The sequence below is a fragment of the Mercenaria mercenaria genome, unplaced genomic scaffold (genome assembly GCF_021730395.1).
Source record: "Mercenaria mercenaria strain notata unplaced genomic scaffold, MADL_Memer_1 contig_3722, whole genome shotgun sequence".
NCBI lineage: Eukaryota > Metazoa > Mollusca > Bivalvia > Venerida > Veneridae > Mercenaria > Mercenaria mercenaria.
This window is the reverse complement of record NW_026461889.1, coordinates 10,861-29,501: the sequence shown is the minus strand read 5'-3', so window position 1 is coordinate 29,501 and position 18,641 is coordinate 10,861. Positions and strand designations below refer to the sequence as shown.

General features: G+C 35.9%; 1 protein-coding gene across 1 annotated transcript; it reads right to left on the bottom strand.

Annotated features, from left to right (window-relative positions):
• Nucleotides 1-436: 436 nt before the first annotated feature.
• Nucleotides 437-18,267, bottom strand: LOC123556768 (uncharacterized protein DDB_G0286299-like). Its single transcript, XM_053534480.1, has 12 exons — nucleotides 18,193-18,267; nucleotides 16,634-16,810; nucleotides 14,819-14,917; nucleotides 13,095-13,163; nucleotides 12,279-12,347; nucleotides 10,078-10,161; nucleotides 8,405-8,473; nucleotides 5,750-5,815; nucleotides 5,387-5,440; nucleotides 3,168-3,221; nucleotides 2,746-2,799; nucleotides 437-837 (listed from the first exon to the last, which is right to left on the bottom strand). The coding sequence occupies exons 1-12, from the start codon at nucleotides 18,265-18,267 to the stop codon at nucleotides 724-726; spliced, it is 984 nt and encodes a 327-aa protein (XP_053390455.1). The 3' UTR covers nucleotides 437-723.
• Nucleotides 18,268-18,641: the final 374 nt, after the last annotated feature.

Below are 18,641 nucleotides of genomic sequence, written 5' to 3'. Positions count from 1 at the left end.
ATAACCCAAATTTTGGCTATGAAAATCTATAGTTGTCAATTGATTTTAAAGAGACGGGCCTGTGAATACTTGATGGATAATTGAATTACAGATCGGACAAAAACGCTTTTAAAAGTTAACCTCCAGTGTGATCTTGACCTTTTAACTAAGGGTCCGAGTGTGGCGCAGGTTGCGTTTGTTCCAAATAATATCAAATTCCCTAAATAGATGGACAGGTGTATGAATCGGACACAAGATTGTAGACAGATGGAATGGCGGACGAAAAAGCACAATCCTATAGTCCTGATTTTAACCTACTTTAATAATTGACGCTTAAACTATTTAATTTTAAAAAGAATGAATATAAAATAGATGAGTTTTGTGTATAGCCCAATTTAAGGTTTAAGTGTTTATAACTAACTCACATTTGAATAAGAAGAATCATCTTCCTCGCCGTTTGTATTCACGACTGCTTGTTCCTGAAAGAATCTATGTATGTCATGATATTATACGATATAACAGTATGACTGGCAGTAACAATCTATGTGTGTTGATCATTTTATTTATTCAATATATTTAAAGATAAAAAGACCTTCCAGAAACTATTCAAAGTATGTTGCTTGAAGTAAAAACGTCTATGATCGGCTACTTGTATGTTTTAAAGTGAATAATACTGAACATGTTCGCATTGATAAAGGAAACATTTTCAGTTGTACACATATTTAGGAGACCTACTTAGAAGCATCAAATAATCCCATCATTTTCGATTTCAAATAAAGCCTTACAACTAACCTGTGAAAACACACCCCTATGAGCGACGTCCTTTTCAGTCTGAGATATGTCTTTCTCTTTGTCAGACTGTTTAGAAAAGGTAGTGTAAATATCATTATTAATCTGTCCCAACTGCAAACAAGTAGCTTAAAAGTTAACAAATTCAGCTTTTTGCATATTTTATCAGTAAAATTTGTATCAGGATAATAAGCCATACTATTATTTCATTTTATCTTTTACACTGTAACGTACATTTATTTGCAAAATGTGTTTTTCGTTATCAGCTGCAGTGTCAACAATTTCAACATAATTTTGCGAGTTCTATGAAACCTTTGAATAAAAGTGAACATATTCGACAACATTTTCAAATGGTAATTTTAAACGAAACAAAATTAAATCGCATATATAATCAGGCCAGCCGCCAGCCAGAGTATTTGATACGTTGTAGTATTTACAACAATTCTAAAAGGAAACTGGATAAAATTCTAGGGTTTACACCAGTTTTCATTATACGTAAGCAATTTACTGTATCAAAGGTTATTTCACTTTTTTTTTGATAATAGACAAACATGTTATGTAATGTCTGTTTAAAATAATCTTTTGAATATGCCAGTAACTGATACGCTCCTATCTTCAGAGGTTTTCTACTTTTTTCCTACGTAAACAGCCTCAATACTTGACCGCGTTAAATAATAAGCATTAGAAAATAACTAGAGCTATCACAGGACTGACGAATTTTACCCCCACAATACGGCATTGTCACAAAAGTAATCCAATGTTAAAGTCAAACTGTTCCGGGTCACTATGACTTTGACATTTGACCTACTGACCCCGTCTCATCGTCACATCGTCTCATCATGTAATATTAAAATCACTTGAAGGATGACAAAGTTCTCGACCGGACAGGAAAAAACCCGACTGACCACTGACCTCCAATAGTGACCTTGACCTTTGAGCTAGGGTCCGGGTTTTGCGCATGATACGTCGTCTCATCAAGAGACCAAGTAATATTAAAATCCCTAATGGATGACAGAGTTATGGACCGGACACGAAATTGCGAACGGACAGAATGACGGACGGACGGACGGAAAAGCGAATTCCTATAGTCCCCGAAACTGATTTTTTAACCTGTTGGGGACTAAAAAACTACAGTGTATAGTAATAACAAATTCCATGAATAAATAGATATTGCTTTCTATTCTGTTCTGTTTTCGTCAGAAGCGACATTGCCTGTTAGTATCACATGATTGTCTTTCCATAACTATATGATGGCATGCTGATTTATCTGTAGGCAGAGCAATTCAAACTGTACAAATGATTGTTCTGGTCATAATGATAGCAAAGAGCGGTTCCCTCATTTCTAAACCGCACGTTTTTCAAACCAATAGCAATGAACGAGCATCAGGGAGGATCGGTCTACAATTACAAGATTACTGAACCATATCTTTCGTCTCACTTTTACGGCTTCCTCTTTTCCAATATATTTCACAGCACCGGCTTTCGGCGCCTTTGAAGCGAAAGGAAGCTATTATTTAACAGATTTTTAACTTAATCAGTGAAACCGTAAAAAATAAGTACATTATAAGCATAGCCATTTGGACAGCATGAATATCAGGCGAAGATGCACTATTTTTTGGAGTAGTGTGGTCTGTAAATGTGGTTGATAATTTTATCCACTCAAGATTAAAATGAATGATTTGCGCTAAAAATAGTACAGTCTATCTAATTCACACTGTTATTGTAAGCAGAGATAATTGTGTATTCTATCTGGTATGAGAAGCATGATTTTGTTTTCAGAATAGTCAGTCATAGGTGAGGGCTCGCTGTCTATTTCTGCCAAACAAATACATTGCGTATATAATTAGAATGTTTTCAGTTGGAAAAAACCCAACAATGTTCACCAAATAAAAGTTAGTATAGCAAAATATGGCTATCTATAATGTTAACTTGTCAAATTGTAATACATTTTGATGAGGTCAAGAAATAATAATTCACCTTTGCCTCTGGCGTATTTTCGTTCGCACCGTGCGTGGCCGCATTTTCTTTTTTCTGGAAAAAAAATCACAACCAGTGCTATCACAGGAGTGACGAATAATGCCCCCACAATACCGCCTTATCACAGAAGTAAGCCAATGCCAAAATTGAACTTGTTCTGGGTCACTGTGGTCTTGACGTTTGACCTACTGACCTCAGTATCAATAAGGGTTATCTGCTGGTCATGATCAACCTCCCTATTATGTTTTGTGATCTTTTGCCAAATAAAGCGTTCTCAATTTATCGTCCGGAAACGTTTAAACTGTTCCGAGTCACTGTGTTGACCAAATAAAGTAAGTATAGCAATAGATTACTATGAATAATGTTTATTTTTTATTGTAACTATTTAAACATTTTGTTAAGGTCAAGTGTTTATAATTCACCTTTGCCTCTAGCGTATCATCGTTTGCATTGTGTGTGGCCGCATCGTCTTGTTGCTGAAAAAAAAACAAACACCTAGAGCTGTCACAGGAGTGACGAATAGTGCCCCCACAATACCGCCTTGTCACAGTAATATGCCAGTGTCAAAGTGGAATGTGTTCTGGGTCAATGTTACCTTGACCTTTGTCCTACTGTCCTCAAAATCAATGGTGTTATCTAATGATTATGACCAACCATCCTATCAACTTTCGTAATCCTAGCCCGAAGAGTTCTCAGCTTATTTTTCGGAAGATCAGTGTGACCTTGACCTTTGACCTACTGACCTCAAAATCAATAGCGGTGGTCAACTGGTCACTACCAGCCTCCCTATCAATTTTCAGTGATCAATGATCCTAGGTTCAAGCGTTCTCAAGCTATCATCCAGATACGGTTTAACTGTTCCCGGGTCACTGTGACCTCGAGCTTTGACCTACTGACCTCAAAGTCGAACTTAACCGTAATTAAGATGTTACACATATGTTCTAAAAATTATTTAAATCTGTCAAGCCTATCATTAGTTATTGTCTGGAAATCATGAAAAACAACGGACCGACAGACCGACTGAAAGACCGACAAGCTCATTCCTATATACACCCGCCGTCAACAAAAAAAAAAAACAACAACACTTCGTTTGTGGTAGAACATCAAGTGAATAAGCCTTTGCCATGCAATACAGAGTTCCTATTGTAAGGTGACTAATAAACTGCAGCATGATCGTATATATGCCAATGGTGTATATACAATATTCTGTCATATACACACAATGTTATAACGCGCTTAATTTGGACTTAAATATGCATATCTGAAAATACACGTCTCAATATTTAAATTTTGAGATTTCTTGAAATTTCACAGGACATGTCTTGTTATTGGTAATATTTGTGCCAAGTAATTTTGAGCATGACACATTTGTCCCAAGTAATATCAAATTCCCTAAATGGATGGACAGAATTATGAACCGGGCACGAAAACGTGGACAGACTGAATGACGGACGGAAAAGCACAAGCTATAGTCCCCGAAACTGATTTTAACCTACTTGAATGATTGACACTTCGGGGAATAGCTTTGTTGGAAACGTTGAGTAAAGTTTACATTTCTACGACAACAAAGCGTTTAACATTTAAGTAAAAGCATACAATAAAATTTGTGAGTCATAGTGTGGCTTTAGAGCTAGTTATTGTACAATTGATAATGGTTTTATACTCTATTCTATTGTCTCAAAGTACTTCTGTATGAAGAAAATGTCTGTATCTGTAGCCTTCACCGATTGTCAGACGGCCTTTGACTCTGTTGATATGTCTTTACTTTACGAGAAACATTCTTTCTGAGATTCTGATGTATTTCAGTGAAAACATAAAAAACATAAAATATAATTGCACTATATATGTTTGAACATCACGAATATCAGGCGTAGATGTACACTTATCAAAGAATAATGCGATCCGGAAGTGCATTTATAGATCTGTCCTATAAAGAGAAACACCAATAATTTGCGCTAAAAATAGTACCTAAATCACACTATTTCTGTAGGCATTTTATCTGGTTGGACAACAATGATTATAACAAATGAGTAATGTTGTCGGAAAACTGACACAACAGAGAAAATCGTTTTCTATTTCGGTCAAACAAAAGCACAGCGCTTTTAATTAGAATGTTTTAAATGAAAAAGAATGCTGAAGAAACAAGACTTGTAATAGCTAAAGATAGCTACAATATCATTTTAATACACCCATGTGTTTATCACTCGCCTTTGCCTCTGATATATATACAATTTGGTATAACCCAAATTTTGGCTATGAAAATCTACAGTTGTCAATTGATTTAAAAGAGACGGGCCAGTGAATACTTGATGGATAATTGAGTTACAGATCGTACAAAAACGCTTTTAAAAGTTAACCTCCAGTGTGATCTTGACCTTTTAACTAAGGGTCCGAGTGTGGCGCTGGTTGAGTTTGTTCCAAGTAATATCAAATTCCCTAAATAGATGGACAGGGGTATGAATCCGACACAAGATTGTAGACAGACGGAATGACGGACGGAAAAGCACAATCCTATAGTCCTGATTTTAACCTACTTAAATAACTGACGCTTGAACTATTTAATTTGAAAAAGAATGAATATAAAATAGAAGAGTTTTGTGTATAGCCCAATTTAAGGTTTAAGTGTTTATAACTAACTCACATTTGAATAAGAAGAATCATCTTCCTCGCCGTTTGTATTCACGACTGCTTGTTCCTGAAAGAATCTATGTATATCAATTATACGATATAACAGTATGACTGGCAGTAACAATCTATGTGTGTTGATCATTTTATTTATTTAATATGTTTAAAGATAAAAAACCCTTCCAGAAACTATTCAAAATATGTTGCTTGAAGTAACAACGTCTATGATCGGCTACTTGTATGTTTTAAAGTGAATAATACTGAACATGTTCGCATTGATAAAGGAAACATTTTCAATTGTACACATATTTAGGAGACCTACTTAGAAGCATCAAATAATCCCATCACTTTCGATTTCAAATGAAGCCTTACAACTAACCTGTGACAACAAACTCCTATGAGCGACGTCATTTTCAGTCTGAGATATGTCTTTCTCTTTGTCAGACTGTTTAGAAAAAGTAGTGTAAATATCATTATTAATCTGCCCCAACTGCAAACAATTAGCTTGAAAGTTTACAAATTCAGCTTTTTACATATTCTATCAGTAAAATATGTATCAGGATAATAAGCCATACTATTATTTCATTTTATCTTTTACATTGTAACGTACATTTATTTGCAAAATGTGTTTTCGTTATCAGCTGCAGTTTCAACAATTTCAACATAATTTTGCGAGTTCTATGAAGCCTTTGAATAAAAGTGAACATATTCGACAACATTTTCAAATGGTAATTTTAAACGAAACAAAATTAAATCGCATATATAACCAGGCCAGCCGGCAGTCAGAGTATTTGATACGTTGTAGTATTTACAACAATTTTAAAAGAAATTGGAGAAAATTCTAGGGTTTACACCAGTTTTCATTATACGTAAGCAATTAATTGTATCAAAGGTTTTTGATAATTGACAAACATGTTATGTAATGTCTGTTTAAAATGATCTTTTGAATATGCCAGTAACTGATACGCTCCTATCTTCAGAGGTTTTCGACGTTTTTCCTACGTAAACTGCCTCAATACACGACCGCGTTAAATAATAAGCATTAGATAATAACTAGAGCTGTCACAGGACTGACGAATTTTACCCCCACAATACGACATTGTCACAGAAGTAAGCCAATGTTAAAGTCAAACTGTTTTGGGTCACTGTGACTTTGACCTTTGACCAACTGACCCCAGAATGAAGAGGGGTCATCTGCTGGTCATGACCAACCTTTTTTCAACTTTCATGATCCTAGGTCCAAGCCTTCTCAAGTTATCATCCGGAAACGGTTTAACTATTCCGGGTCACTGTGACCTTGACCTTTGACCTAATGATCTTAAATTCAAAAGGGGTCATCTGTTGGTCATGACCAACCTCTCCATTAAGCCTCGAGATCCTAGACCAAAGCGTTCTCAAGTTGTCGTCCGGAAACAGGTTAATTATTCTCGGTCACTGTGACCTTTGACCTATTGAACTCAATAAACGTCATCTGCTTGTCTTGACCGACGTTCCTATCAACTTTCATGATCCTAGGCCTAAGCGTTCTCAAGTTATAATCTGAAAACTGTTTAACTGTTCCGGTTCACTGTGACCTTGACTTTTGACCAACTGATCTCATACTCGAACATGGCCTGTATTTCATGATGTTACACCTGTGTACAAAAATTATTTAAATCTGTCAAGCTTTTCATGAGTAATCATCCGGAAACCTTGAAAACCTACAGTCCGACCGACGGACATGTTCACTCCTATATTCTTCCAAACTTCGTTTGTGGGGTATAACTATATATTTAGTATATCAGAGGCACAGGTAATTATCATGACTTAGAATTTACTTACAAACGAAAACGATCACAAGAATCTCGTATTAAATTTCAATTTTATCTTTCAACATTATTGCAATAGTAATAATGAAAGTAGAAGTTCTTCATCTAACTGTAGTACTCTCTATTGTACTCAATTAGTTCCTTCATGTGTTTAAAAATGAATGAAGTATTGCCATGCAATAGAGACCCCTACTGGAAGGCATCTATTATTCTCTATTGCAGTAATACAAAATGAACTAATATCTGTCAATAATGGTGAACATTTGTGCCAAGTTATATTAAAATTATTTTATGCATGAAGAAGAAATGCTCCGGTCAATGTCATTCTTGTATCTGATTTTTGGCCTCAAAGTGTGACCTTGGTCTTTAACCTAGCGACCATAGTGGTCTCATAGTGGTGAACATTTGTGCCAAGTAATATTAAAATCCCTTTAAGGATTGTTGAGTTACATACTGCAAAGAAAAAAAGCCCTTTTGGCCTTTGACCTCCAAGTGTGACCTTGACCTTTCAGCTAAAGGCCCAGGTTTTGCGCATGACATGTTGTCTCATCCAGGGGAATATTTGTGCCAACTGATATTTAAATCCTGTTTTGCATGAAAAAAATTCTATTGATCTCCAAGTGTGACCTCGACATTTAATCTAAGGTTTGGGTGTTGCGCATGGCAAATTGTCTCATTATGGGGAACATTTGTGCTAAGAAATTATTATTATTATTATTATTATTATTATTATTATACCAGATTTATATAAATAATAATAATAACTACTTGGCACAAATGTAATATTAAAATCCCTTGGTGAATGACAGTGTTAAGGAACGGACACGAAAGAGACCCTGTTCATTTCATGTTAACATTTGACTGCCAAGTGTGCCCTTGACCTTTAAACTAGGGGTCTGAAATTTGTGCATGACACATGGTCTTATTATGACGTGCATTTATGCCAAGTAATTTTAAAATCCCTTCAGGGACAGCAGAGTTATGGACCGGACAGGAAAAAAGCCTTGTTGATCTTTGACCTCCGATTATGACCTTGACCTTTCAGCCAGAAAAGACAAAAACGTCTTAGAAGTTTCATGACATCTACGTTTCATTTTTTGTCAGTTTGAACATAATTCTTCAAATATGAGGTAGGAGTATGTTTTCTCAAATGTGTCTTGGTATATGTGACCAGATTGTGATCACTATAATTGTATCCATGGGAAAAAGCCAAAATAATCACATACCGATTGGGGATTGTTGGCATCATCTGCAGTTTTCTCCTCTTTATCTCTTTTGCTACCTCCTTCATTAACCTAGAATGATGAAACCAAATAACATCATGTGATTTATACAGATTAGATATTCAGAAATACTAGGCCTACCTAAACTAAACAAACGGGCGCGGGAGCCACCTAATTTAGTCGCGAAATGGCAGATGAGTTTTTCAAGTAAGAGGTTTGAAAAAGTCTATATAATTATGTGTAGAGCTGTAGTTTTTGTTTGATTCTTATCAGACCCCTAGCTCAAAGGTCAATGTCACACTTGGCAGTCAAATGTTAACATGGCATGAACAGGGTTTGTTTCGTGTACGGTCCATAACTCTGCCATCCATGAAGGTATTTAAATATAACTTGGCACACATTTTTCCCATGATGAGATGACGTGTCATGCGCAGAACCCGGACCCCTAGCTCAAAGGTCAAGGTCACAACTTGAAGTCAAAGGTCAATAGGTTTTATTTCCTGTCCGGTCCAGAACTCTGTTATTAATCAAGGGATTTTAATATCACTTGGTATACATATTCCCTATGATGAGATGACGTGTCATGCGCAACACCCAGAACCCTAGCTTAAAGGTCAAGGTCACACTTGGAGATCAAAGGTCAATGGGACATTTTTCCTGTCCGGTGTATAACTTTGTCATGCCAAACAGGACTTGAATATTACTTGGCACAAATGTTCACCGCGATGAGACGGCGTGTCATGCGCAAGTACCTCGCCCCTAGGTCGAAGGTCGAGGTCACACATAGAGGCCAAATGTCAGATACAAGAATGACTTTGTCTAAACACTTTTTCTTCATGCATGGAGGGATTTTGATGTAACTTGGCATAAGTGTTCACTACCATGAGATGGATTGTTGTGCGCAGGTACCAGGTCCCTAGGTCTAAGGTCAAGGTCACACTTAGAGGTCAAATCCCAAATTCAAGAATGACATTGTCCAGAGCATTTCTTCTTTATACACGAAGGGATTTTGATGTAACTTGGCAAAACTGTTCACAACCATGAGGCAGTCTTGTTTTAGAATTATGAGCCTTTGTTTTTACTATAAATAGCTTTTATTGTCAGGCCGTAGGGAAAAACTGAGACCAGTTTTCTGTGGTACAACATACGTGTTACATCCAATTGTTAATTGTATTTGGACCTATCTCTACCTGGTAAAGATTTTTGTGTGGACTTATATAGATGTGTTTTTACTATAAATAACTTATATAATACCTTTTTTGATAATCGGCCAAAACAAAATGCTATATGAAAACAACTATAGGTTTTTATATATACAAATTTAATCCAAGTGTTTCTTATAACATATTGTTTATATAGTACAGCCGGGTTGAACGTCGCACCGACACACATATAGGTTATATAATGACTTTCAAGCTCTGATGGTGGAGGAAAATCCAAGGTGCCTCTTCGTGCATTATTTCATCACGAGCACCACCTTGCTTCCGTAAGCCAGCTGGGTGGCTTCCTCAAACGAAAATATTCAACGCTCTTAGTAAGGATTGAACCCACATCGATTAAGGGCAAGTGATTTCAAGTCAATCCGCACGGCCATGATGGCCCCGCAAAAGCCCGAAAGACGCCATATGACCTACATGTATAAGTGTGTAGTTATAAAGGAAATGATAATCACATACCGATGGAGGCCGTCTGGTATCAGTTATCTCTGCCGTTTCCCCCTCGTTATTTTCTGTATTTTCTGTGGTGTCTTGCTCGCTGTCCTAAAATATTGGAACATAATACCACCATGTAATATTTAATGACGAATGCACAGTAATACTAGCTAAAGCACTCTGATCGTGTGCCCATCCCGTAATGATGAACACGTTGTTTTCAATGTAGATGTTCAAAGAAGTCTGAATTATGGCCTGTTTTTGTTTAACTTTCTGTCTGATCTTCTTTTTAACAAGAGCACCGCCTTACGGGTGCTGACGCTCATCTGATTTTTTTTGTGTAATAGAAATATTGTCCTACCCATGATTTTCTAACTCTTAAAAGGGCCATCATTCTTGCAAAAAGCAGGATAGAGTTATGTTTCTTGATGTACAGTGTCCACTTATGATGGTGAAAAACTGTTGCAAGTTTTAAAGCAATAGCTTTGATAGTTTATGAGAAAAGTTGACTTAAACATAATACTCAACCAAGAAAATGATTTTCTAAGTCCAAAAGGGGCAATAATTATTGCAAAAAGCAGGATGGAGTTAAGTTGCTTGCTGTACAGGGTCAGCTTATGATGGTCAACAAGTGATGCAAGTTTCAAAGCAATAGCTTTGATAGTTTAAGAGAAAAAGTTGACCTAAACATAAAACTTAACCAAGAAATCTGATATTTTCTAAGTCCAAAAGGGGCCATAAATCTTGCAAAAAGCAGGATGGAGTTATGTTTCTTGCTGTACAGGGTCAACTTATGATGGTGAACAAGTGTTGCAAGTTTTAAAGCAATAGCTTTGATAGTTTAGGATAAAAGCTGACCTAAACATAAAACTTAACCAAGAAAACTGATTTTCTAAGTCAAAAAGGAGCAATAAATCTTGCAAAAAGCAAGATGGAGTTATGTTTCTTGATGTACAGGCTCTGCTTATAATGGTGAACAAGTATTCCAAGTTTCAAAGCAATAGCTTTGATAGTTTAGGAGAAAAGTTGACCTAAACATAAAACTTAACCAAGAAATCTGATATTTTCTAAGTCCAAAAGGGGCCATAAATCTTGCAAAAAGCAAGATGGAGTTATGTTTCTTGCTATACAGGGTCAGCTTATGATGGTAAACAAGTATTCCAAGTTTCAAAGCAATAGCTTTGATAGTTTAGGAGAAAAGCTGACCTAAACATAAAACTTAACCAGGTAACGCCGACGCCGACAACCGCTCAAGTGATGACAATAACTCATCATTTTTTTTCAAATAATCAGATGAGCTAACAAGAAAATGAAGCCATGCAGTCATGTGGGAGATCAGTAGCTTTACTAAAGTGCCGCTTTTGGTGAAAGGATTTCTTGAGGGGCATCTACGAACTATCTGCAACATTAAAAGCTGGAAAGAAGCCATATGAGCTATAATTAAGTCGGTATAAAAAACCAAATTAATCCCATCACATACCGATGGAGGCTTGTGGTTATCGTCTGCAGTTTCGTCATTTCTGAGTTTTTCAAGTAAGAAGTTCGAAAAAGTCTCAATAACTAAGTGTACAGCTGTAGTTTTTGTTTGATTCTGAGGTGAATATCCCTTTAACATTTTCGCAGAAAACAAAAATAGAAGAGAATGCTGCATCTGCTTAAATTTATATAACCCTCAATTTTGGAAATAAAACCACACCAGAACAGTATGATTTTGATAACCTTTTGATGTGAAGTGACAAGAAAATCACCTCTTTCCTGCTGTTTGTCTTCATTTTTGTCAGTTTTAAGAGTATTCTTTACAAAGAGGAAAGGATCTGTAACCTCAAATAGCCCTGGCTTTGTTTGGCAAAATCGGAAAACGTCTCTCAAGGTTTAAAAGGTCAAGAAGATTTCATCAAGCGGTGATAATCTAATTACTGACGCATTCGATTTCAAAGGAACTACAAATATATAATAAATATATACAAGGGGGCATACGGGTCAAGGGGATAAAGTCAGTGTTGCGTTTAAAGTTGACATAATAATAGGTCATACAGCTTTGATCAAGAGCGGGCGTCTAGGTAGAACCACCGATCTTCCGTACGCAAGCTTGATGGCTTCCTCACATGAAAAATTCAACGAACTAAGGTATTTTAAGTCAGCGAACGTAACCACCCCGCAAAACCTCGAAATACGCCATATGACCTATAACTGTGTCGGTATAAAAAGCAAAAATAATCACATACCGATGGTAACTGCTTGGTATCATCGGCAGTTGTCTCTTCTGTATTTTCTGTGGTTTCTTGCTCTTTTTTCTAAAATATTGAAACATAATACCATCATGTAATTCTTAATGAAGAATGTACAGAATTACTAGGCTATAATTTAATAAACATATGGCCTGTTTTTGATTAACTTTCTGTCTGAATTTCTTTTTAGCAAAGCTGATGCAACTTACTTATACCTCGACTTTCGTATGACTTAGTACCAGGTTTTGATGTGATTTAGCAGTAACCAGTTGTGACAAGACAGTTAAAACTTAGAAGATTCATGACCACTACTTTTACTCTTCATTTTGTATCAGTTTTAAGAAAAAAAAATCGAAATGAGTAAGAACTTGTAATCTCAAATGTGCCGTGTTATGTGTGACAAAATAGTTATAACTACTCATATTACATTTTATATTTTGGACCAACATTCCAGAACATTTTAGTGTTCGGCGATAATGTCATTATATAGTCGTAAAATTCTTTTTTTGATGACAGTACAATACCAAATGTAAAAGGGCGGTGGTGCTACGGGACCGAGAGGCTCAGGCCACTGTTATTGATTAACATGCCCCACACCTCTGTGGTTTAAAGCCTCGCAGGAGTTTAATATTCTTTCATGAGAGGAAGCCATCTAGACGGCTGCGGATGACCGGCGATTCTACCAAAACTCCCTGCGCGTGGTGAAAAGATGTCTGAATGTGTATCCTGGGGTTTCCTGTACCATAAAAAGCTAGAATGACGACATAAGACCTATAATTATGTGAAGGAAACGAAGCAAAAATAACCACGTACCGATGTAGACTGGTTGGCATCATCTGCAGTTTCCTCGTCTTTATTGTCTTTGTTTTCTCGGTCTTTAATCTAGAATATTGAAGCCAATTGCAAGCATGTAATTGGTACAATTTAATGTTCAGAAATACCAAGTCTACCTAAACTAAAAACTAAAAAAAAAAAAAAAAAACAGCGCGGGATCTACCTGATCTAGTAGCGAAATGGCAGACAAGTTTTTGCAATGAAAAGGTTCGAAAAAGTTTTAAAAATCTGTCTAGTTTTAGTTTGATAGCCTTTTAACGTTTTCGTAGAAATAATCGAAGAAAATGTTGAGTCTCGTGAAAGTTATTAAATTTTATATAAACATCCATTTTACTAAAAGTACATGGTCAGAACAGTCAGAATTTAGAATGGGGATGAAAAGTTATGGAGCCAGCATATTACAGAAACTGCCAAAAGACACAATTAAAAAGCAGGCACCATATCCAAGGAGTGATAAAACAATACACAAAGCTATGGAAACGGGAGTATTGGAACCACCCAGACCAACATGTTCAAACTGAGAAACTAAACAGTACCAGAAACAAGACATAAAAGTCGTGCTGAACGATCTGAGAAGATCGAAATATGACTGCCCTGATTGAATGTATAAGCCTCAATTAATGGCCTGTCAGAAGTAACAGGTAGTGCAATTTTCAGTGTAAAGTATGTTGTAATATTCCACTTTGGCCTAGCTACAACCTAACCAATAACGTTACAACGTTTATGAATTTAGGCATAAATATACTCACTTGATCAAAACCATTTAGTGTCAAAGTCAAAGTGGCAGTGACCTTTGACACATCGGTCCTAAAAGCAATAATGATCATATCTTTTGAAGTTTGACTTCTTGAACAAAGCGTTCTCTATTATTGATCAAAACCGTTTCAGGTCTCAATCTCACTGTGACATACACCTGTGATCTAATGACCCCAGAAACTACAACAATAGAGGAAGGACGGCCCTAGATCGGTCATCTGTGTGTCACAGCTCATATGAACAGTTTCGCTAAGGGTTCTCGATGGGAAAATATTCTCGGAATTATTTTGAATTAGAACCAGTGCATTCTGACAGTTTTAAAGTTTCCTCTTAATAATTACGGGCTTGTAAGGACAAGTGCGTGTTTATCGGCAGAGGCATGTGGTAGTCGGAAAGTGGGTGAAAGACTACACAGAAATCTAAGACACAAAACCAAGAAATTATAAAAATAACATTCGAGAGGTGGAATAATGTGGGTTGTGGAAGAGTGAGGGGAGTTTTTAAAAAAAAAATCTACAGAGCCATATAATGAAAACCTACAGTGTCACGTGGCAGTCGTGTTTAGTTTCTGATAGCAAGATTTGAAAGCTTTTTGTCTTGGTTACCATTTCAACAAGTATCCTGCATGTTCTAGTTTAGTTTTTGCTAATTCAACTTATGTTTATGGTTTTTAATGGTTTAAGAGATGGTTTTCAAAGAAACTGGTGGAGGTCTGTCGGTGGACGGACAACGGACATTGAACAATGCTAGAAGTTCGTAAAGAGCATTTCGTGCCCAGGTGAACTAAAACTTATTGATTGACCACAGGCAATTACCCTATGAAATTTGATAACTATCGGCTGAAATATTTTTAGTTATTGACCGGAAACCAAACTGCCTACCGACATTCTGACAAACTTCTTCAAAGTATGGTAGGGGGATCGAAGAGAAAGTAATTTATTGTTTACCTTTGTCTTCCCCGAACCAAATGTATTTTCAGAAGTACTTGGCAGGTTCCCCGCCTTTAGTTTTGAGTCTTCTATTTTCTTGTAATCGACAATGACCACCTGCTTTTGAGTCAAATTTGATGTTGTTAAAACTTTTCATAAAAACATTCATTTATTTACAATGAATAAGCTTTACTATACATAATGGAGTACTTGTGTTTTATACCCTTGTATCTTAGTAGTGGTCATGTTATATATGTAACATGAATCACAAACAATATATGACTTCGAACAAGTATTAGACTACACTGATTTCTATTATAATGCAAGCAGAACTTAATTTTTTATTTCCGACTTAGCTTATTTACAACATTTTTGAAAAACCTGACAGTATGGTCTGCCTGCCAAAATGCCCTTTCATCGATACGAAAGTCAACGCCATGGTACGATGATCACAAGCAAGATGCGACGTGTATGCCAATGTAATAAAACAGGTGGCATATATATTTAACTGACTAATGTATGATGAAATAAAACAAAGAGATCCATCAAGAGCCCAAGTTGATAATTATAATCTGACTATTACTATTTGGACATTTATTATGTATGGCACATTGTTTCTTAAATGGTAACAATTGTGTTTAGTATGAAATATATTATTAACGCTAAAATGCTCAAAGATATGACCAAGGAAAGAATCAAGAAACAATAAGATGTTTGACACTGACCTCATGAAATGTGTCAGGACACACTCTAGTTGCTGATATAAATTACTTTTAGTATAAGAACAAGGCAGCAAAAACGAAACAAGAAGAATTTCAAACTTTCCACTTTTAAACTACAATTAATGGCCCTCAGGTGTCCATATCATAGACGAATAGGAATAATGTGACTAGTCTAGATAAAGGGTCACAAAAGGGTGTTTTTTTTCAAACTCTTGCCAGCCGTTTCTGGCAAAAAAGTCTTGAATTTCTCACTATATACGTACAGGAAGAAGTGACCACACCATAGACTGGCATCAGTCGTTAGAGTCATTGAATGTAAAGCACCTGGCCATAAAATCAATCCTCTCTGATACCACTTTCTAGAAAAATTTACAATATCTCTTGCCTCTGTCTGAGATGAGACTAGAGAGAAAATGTTTTTCTGAGAAAATTTAAGTGTCAGTGTGAAGAAAACAACATTATTACAGATTAATTGATATCAACAGACTTTGTAAGTGTAACCACACTATGGCGGTCATGTTTTAGACAAATCATAATGATCTGAATTTGGTAGAGAGCCACCTAAAAATTTGGGTGAAATTACTTCGTTAGCGCTGAGGGCCTGTGGTCTATCAAAAGATTTCGTTTGACGATTTTTCGTATGTCAAACGTCATGCGGTCACGGTTTTAAAAAATATCGGAAAACTGGAAAATCTTGGTAAAGACTCACCCAATGATTTGCCTGAAAAAAATTCAAAATCGATTTTAAAGTTATCGTTATACATATGTGATAAGTGACCATAACCTTTGGCGTCCATGTTAGTTGAAGGATCGCAAAAATTTAAATACCATTGGCAGGTCAGACACGGAACATTTCTGTTAAACTATTATGAAACCGTTTATGATAAAGGAAGATTTTCAAGGTTCCTACTACAGATATACTACGCCCGCTTGCGGCAATATGTTTATAGACTTTGAGGTATACGACTACCTGAGTCAAGTTTTATTAACTTCCACCAGATTGCTTCAGAGCAGACTTCGCTTGAAAGAGGTGATCACAATAGTTTCGTGCTAAGGTGAGCTACGTATTGATAGCAACTGAGACTACATTGTAATAAATAGAGCGTTGTACCTTTTGTGTGCTACTATTTGTTTCTTCCAAAGGAGCGACTGCCGCTGGGATAATATCCTCATCCGTGCATTCTTTTGAACATTTTGATAGCTTGCTTGGAAATACAAGTGTACACAAACTGTCTTTAATCTTTTGACCATGATCGCTTGAAACATCACTACATAGCTGACTTGCTTTCTGAAATATTCAGATTCGATTCAATGTTTAAAATGCCGTGTGGCGGCTGTAAAAAGTATCCCCGTACTTGGATTCAGTGTTGTTATATTTTCTGGTCCTTTGGGATCATGGAGTCCATTAAACATATATGTAATAGAGTTCCGCTTAAGCCGGTGCTAGGGGGCGTGAGAGGTGTTGCACATTTCATTACCTCTCATGAACAGACTCAATCAAACCGAGTCTGCTATTATTCATTTTGGTTGCATTCTTTGCTTCAAAAGGATCTTTTTTACAGATTTTATTACATAAATGTTACTACGTCTACGGAAGAAGTGTCTAGAAAAATTATATAATATATATATTATATATTATATAATTATATATATATATATATGATTATACAAGTTTTGAAGTTAGCTAGGTACGAATAATTTTCAATTCAGATATATAAATCGTGAACACATAGTAATAGCGTACTATTAAATGCTTACTTTCTAAGCGTTCAATATGGTGAAACGAAAAGTTTTCGAACGTTGAGGCAAACGTTGGCATAATATTTCCTGAAATATTACATTTTATGTAATGCTGCACGTAATGCTGCACGTCTGATAAACAAGAAGTCATAGTATAATCTCATTTATCCGGGTAACATGAAATAAGGACGGATCCGGCATACGGAAAGGAAAATCATCCTGCGTATAACTGTCGTCTCATGCTCTTATTTACAAAATCAGCAACATGCTTCATCCTGCGTATAACTGTCGTCTCATGCTCTTTTTTTACAAAATCAGCAACATGCTTTCTAAAGATAAAACAATGAGTCCAAAATTGCTGGCCCATAAAAATCCAAATTATGCGTGAATTAAACAAATGATAATATCTGTAAAAAATATTCCCTGTATTTAAGAAGATACGGAGTGGAAATGAAGTTAAGCAATTTGACCTTAACTTCCCAGTAAGACATTGACTTTGATTTAGTGACCTGCTCTGTACGCTCTAGTCTTTTATTCAATAATATATTTCATTATAATTATAATTCAATGTCTTTTTAAAAATCAAGGGTATTGTTTTGTCTTCATTTTGACTCTTATTGCTGAACTTAATCTTCTATTGTATCTGATTCTTCATGTAGAGCGCCTGTCATCTCCTCTTCATTAATAACAAGAGCTAAAATTATTGATGTTGACAGCTCTCCGAACCGGTAGAACCAATTGGCGGAGACTACATTTAACATTAGCTGATGCTGTAGTCTGGACAATGCGATTTCTAGCCCAGCTGAATATTAAAACGGATATTAACTTATCATAATTGTGACTAATATCTCCAATAATTATGTTTTTAACAACTGAGTCTTCAGGCCGCGTACTGATTGAACAATATGCCTTAAAGTCAGGGTTAAATACCTTCTTCGGTATTCCAATTTGCGAAGAATAAATAAGGAAGATGCTTCTCGTTTCCTTGGAAATCAAAACAGTCATCGATAAGAAAAGTCATTTCAAGTAAACAGTGATATCCAAAATATTTGACAATACTATCAAGACTTTTGTTTTTGATTACCTCTCTCCTTGTAGACAACTTCTCTTTATAATTTACATTATTAGAAAAAATGTTTAGAAAAAGTCGAAAAGGCTTTCTGGAGAGGCTGATACGTTTGGATGTATATACACGCATATCTCTGTTTATGAAAGATTACAAAAAAGAATAAAACTTGTCTAAAGACGAACATGAAAATTTCATTAAATGACAGTACTGTTGCAAAAATACTTTACAAAAGTCTACTCAGTGTTGTTATGAGTTTGATGAATGCTATTAAAAGATTTTTCTGTTGTTGGTCTCTGCCTTCTGCCTATAA

Excerpts from the sequence above, each read along its gene's own strand:
- LOC123556768 (XM_053534480.1), bottom strand. The coding sequence starts at position 18,267 with ATGACTGTTTTGATTTCCAAGGAAACGAGAAGCATCTTCCTTATTTAT. Across the intron at positions 13,164-14,818 it reads TTGGTTCGGGGAAGACAAAG|ATTAAAGACCGAGAAAACAA; the intron begins GTAAACAATAAA and ends TCAATATTCTAG. Across the intron at positions 5,441-5,749 it reads ATAGGAGTTTGTTGTCACAG|GAACAAGCAGTCGTGAATAC; the intron begins GTTAGTTGTAAG and ends AGATTCTTTCAG.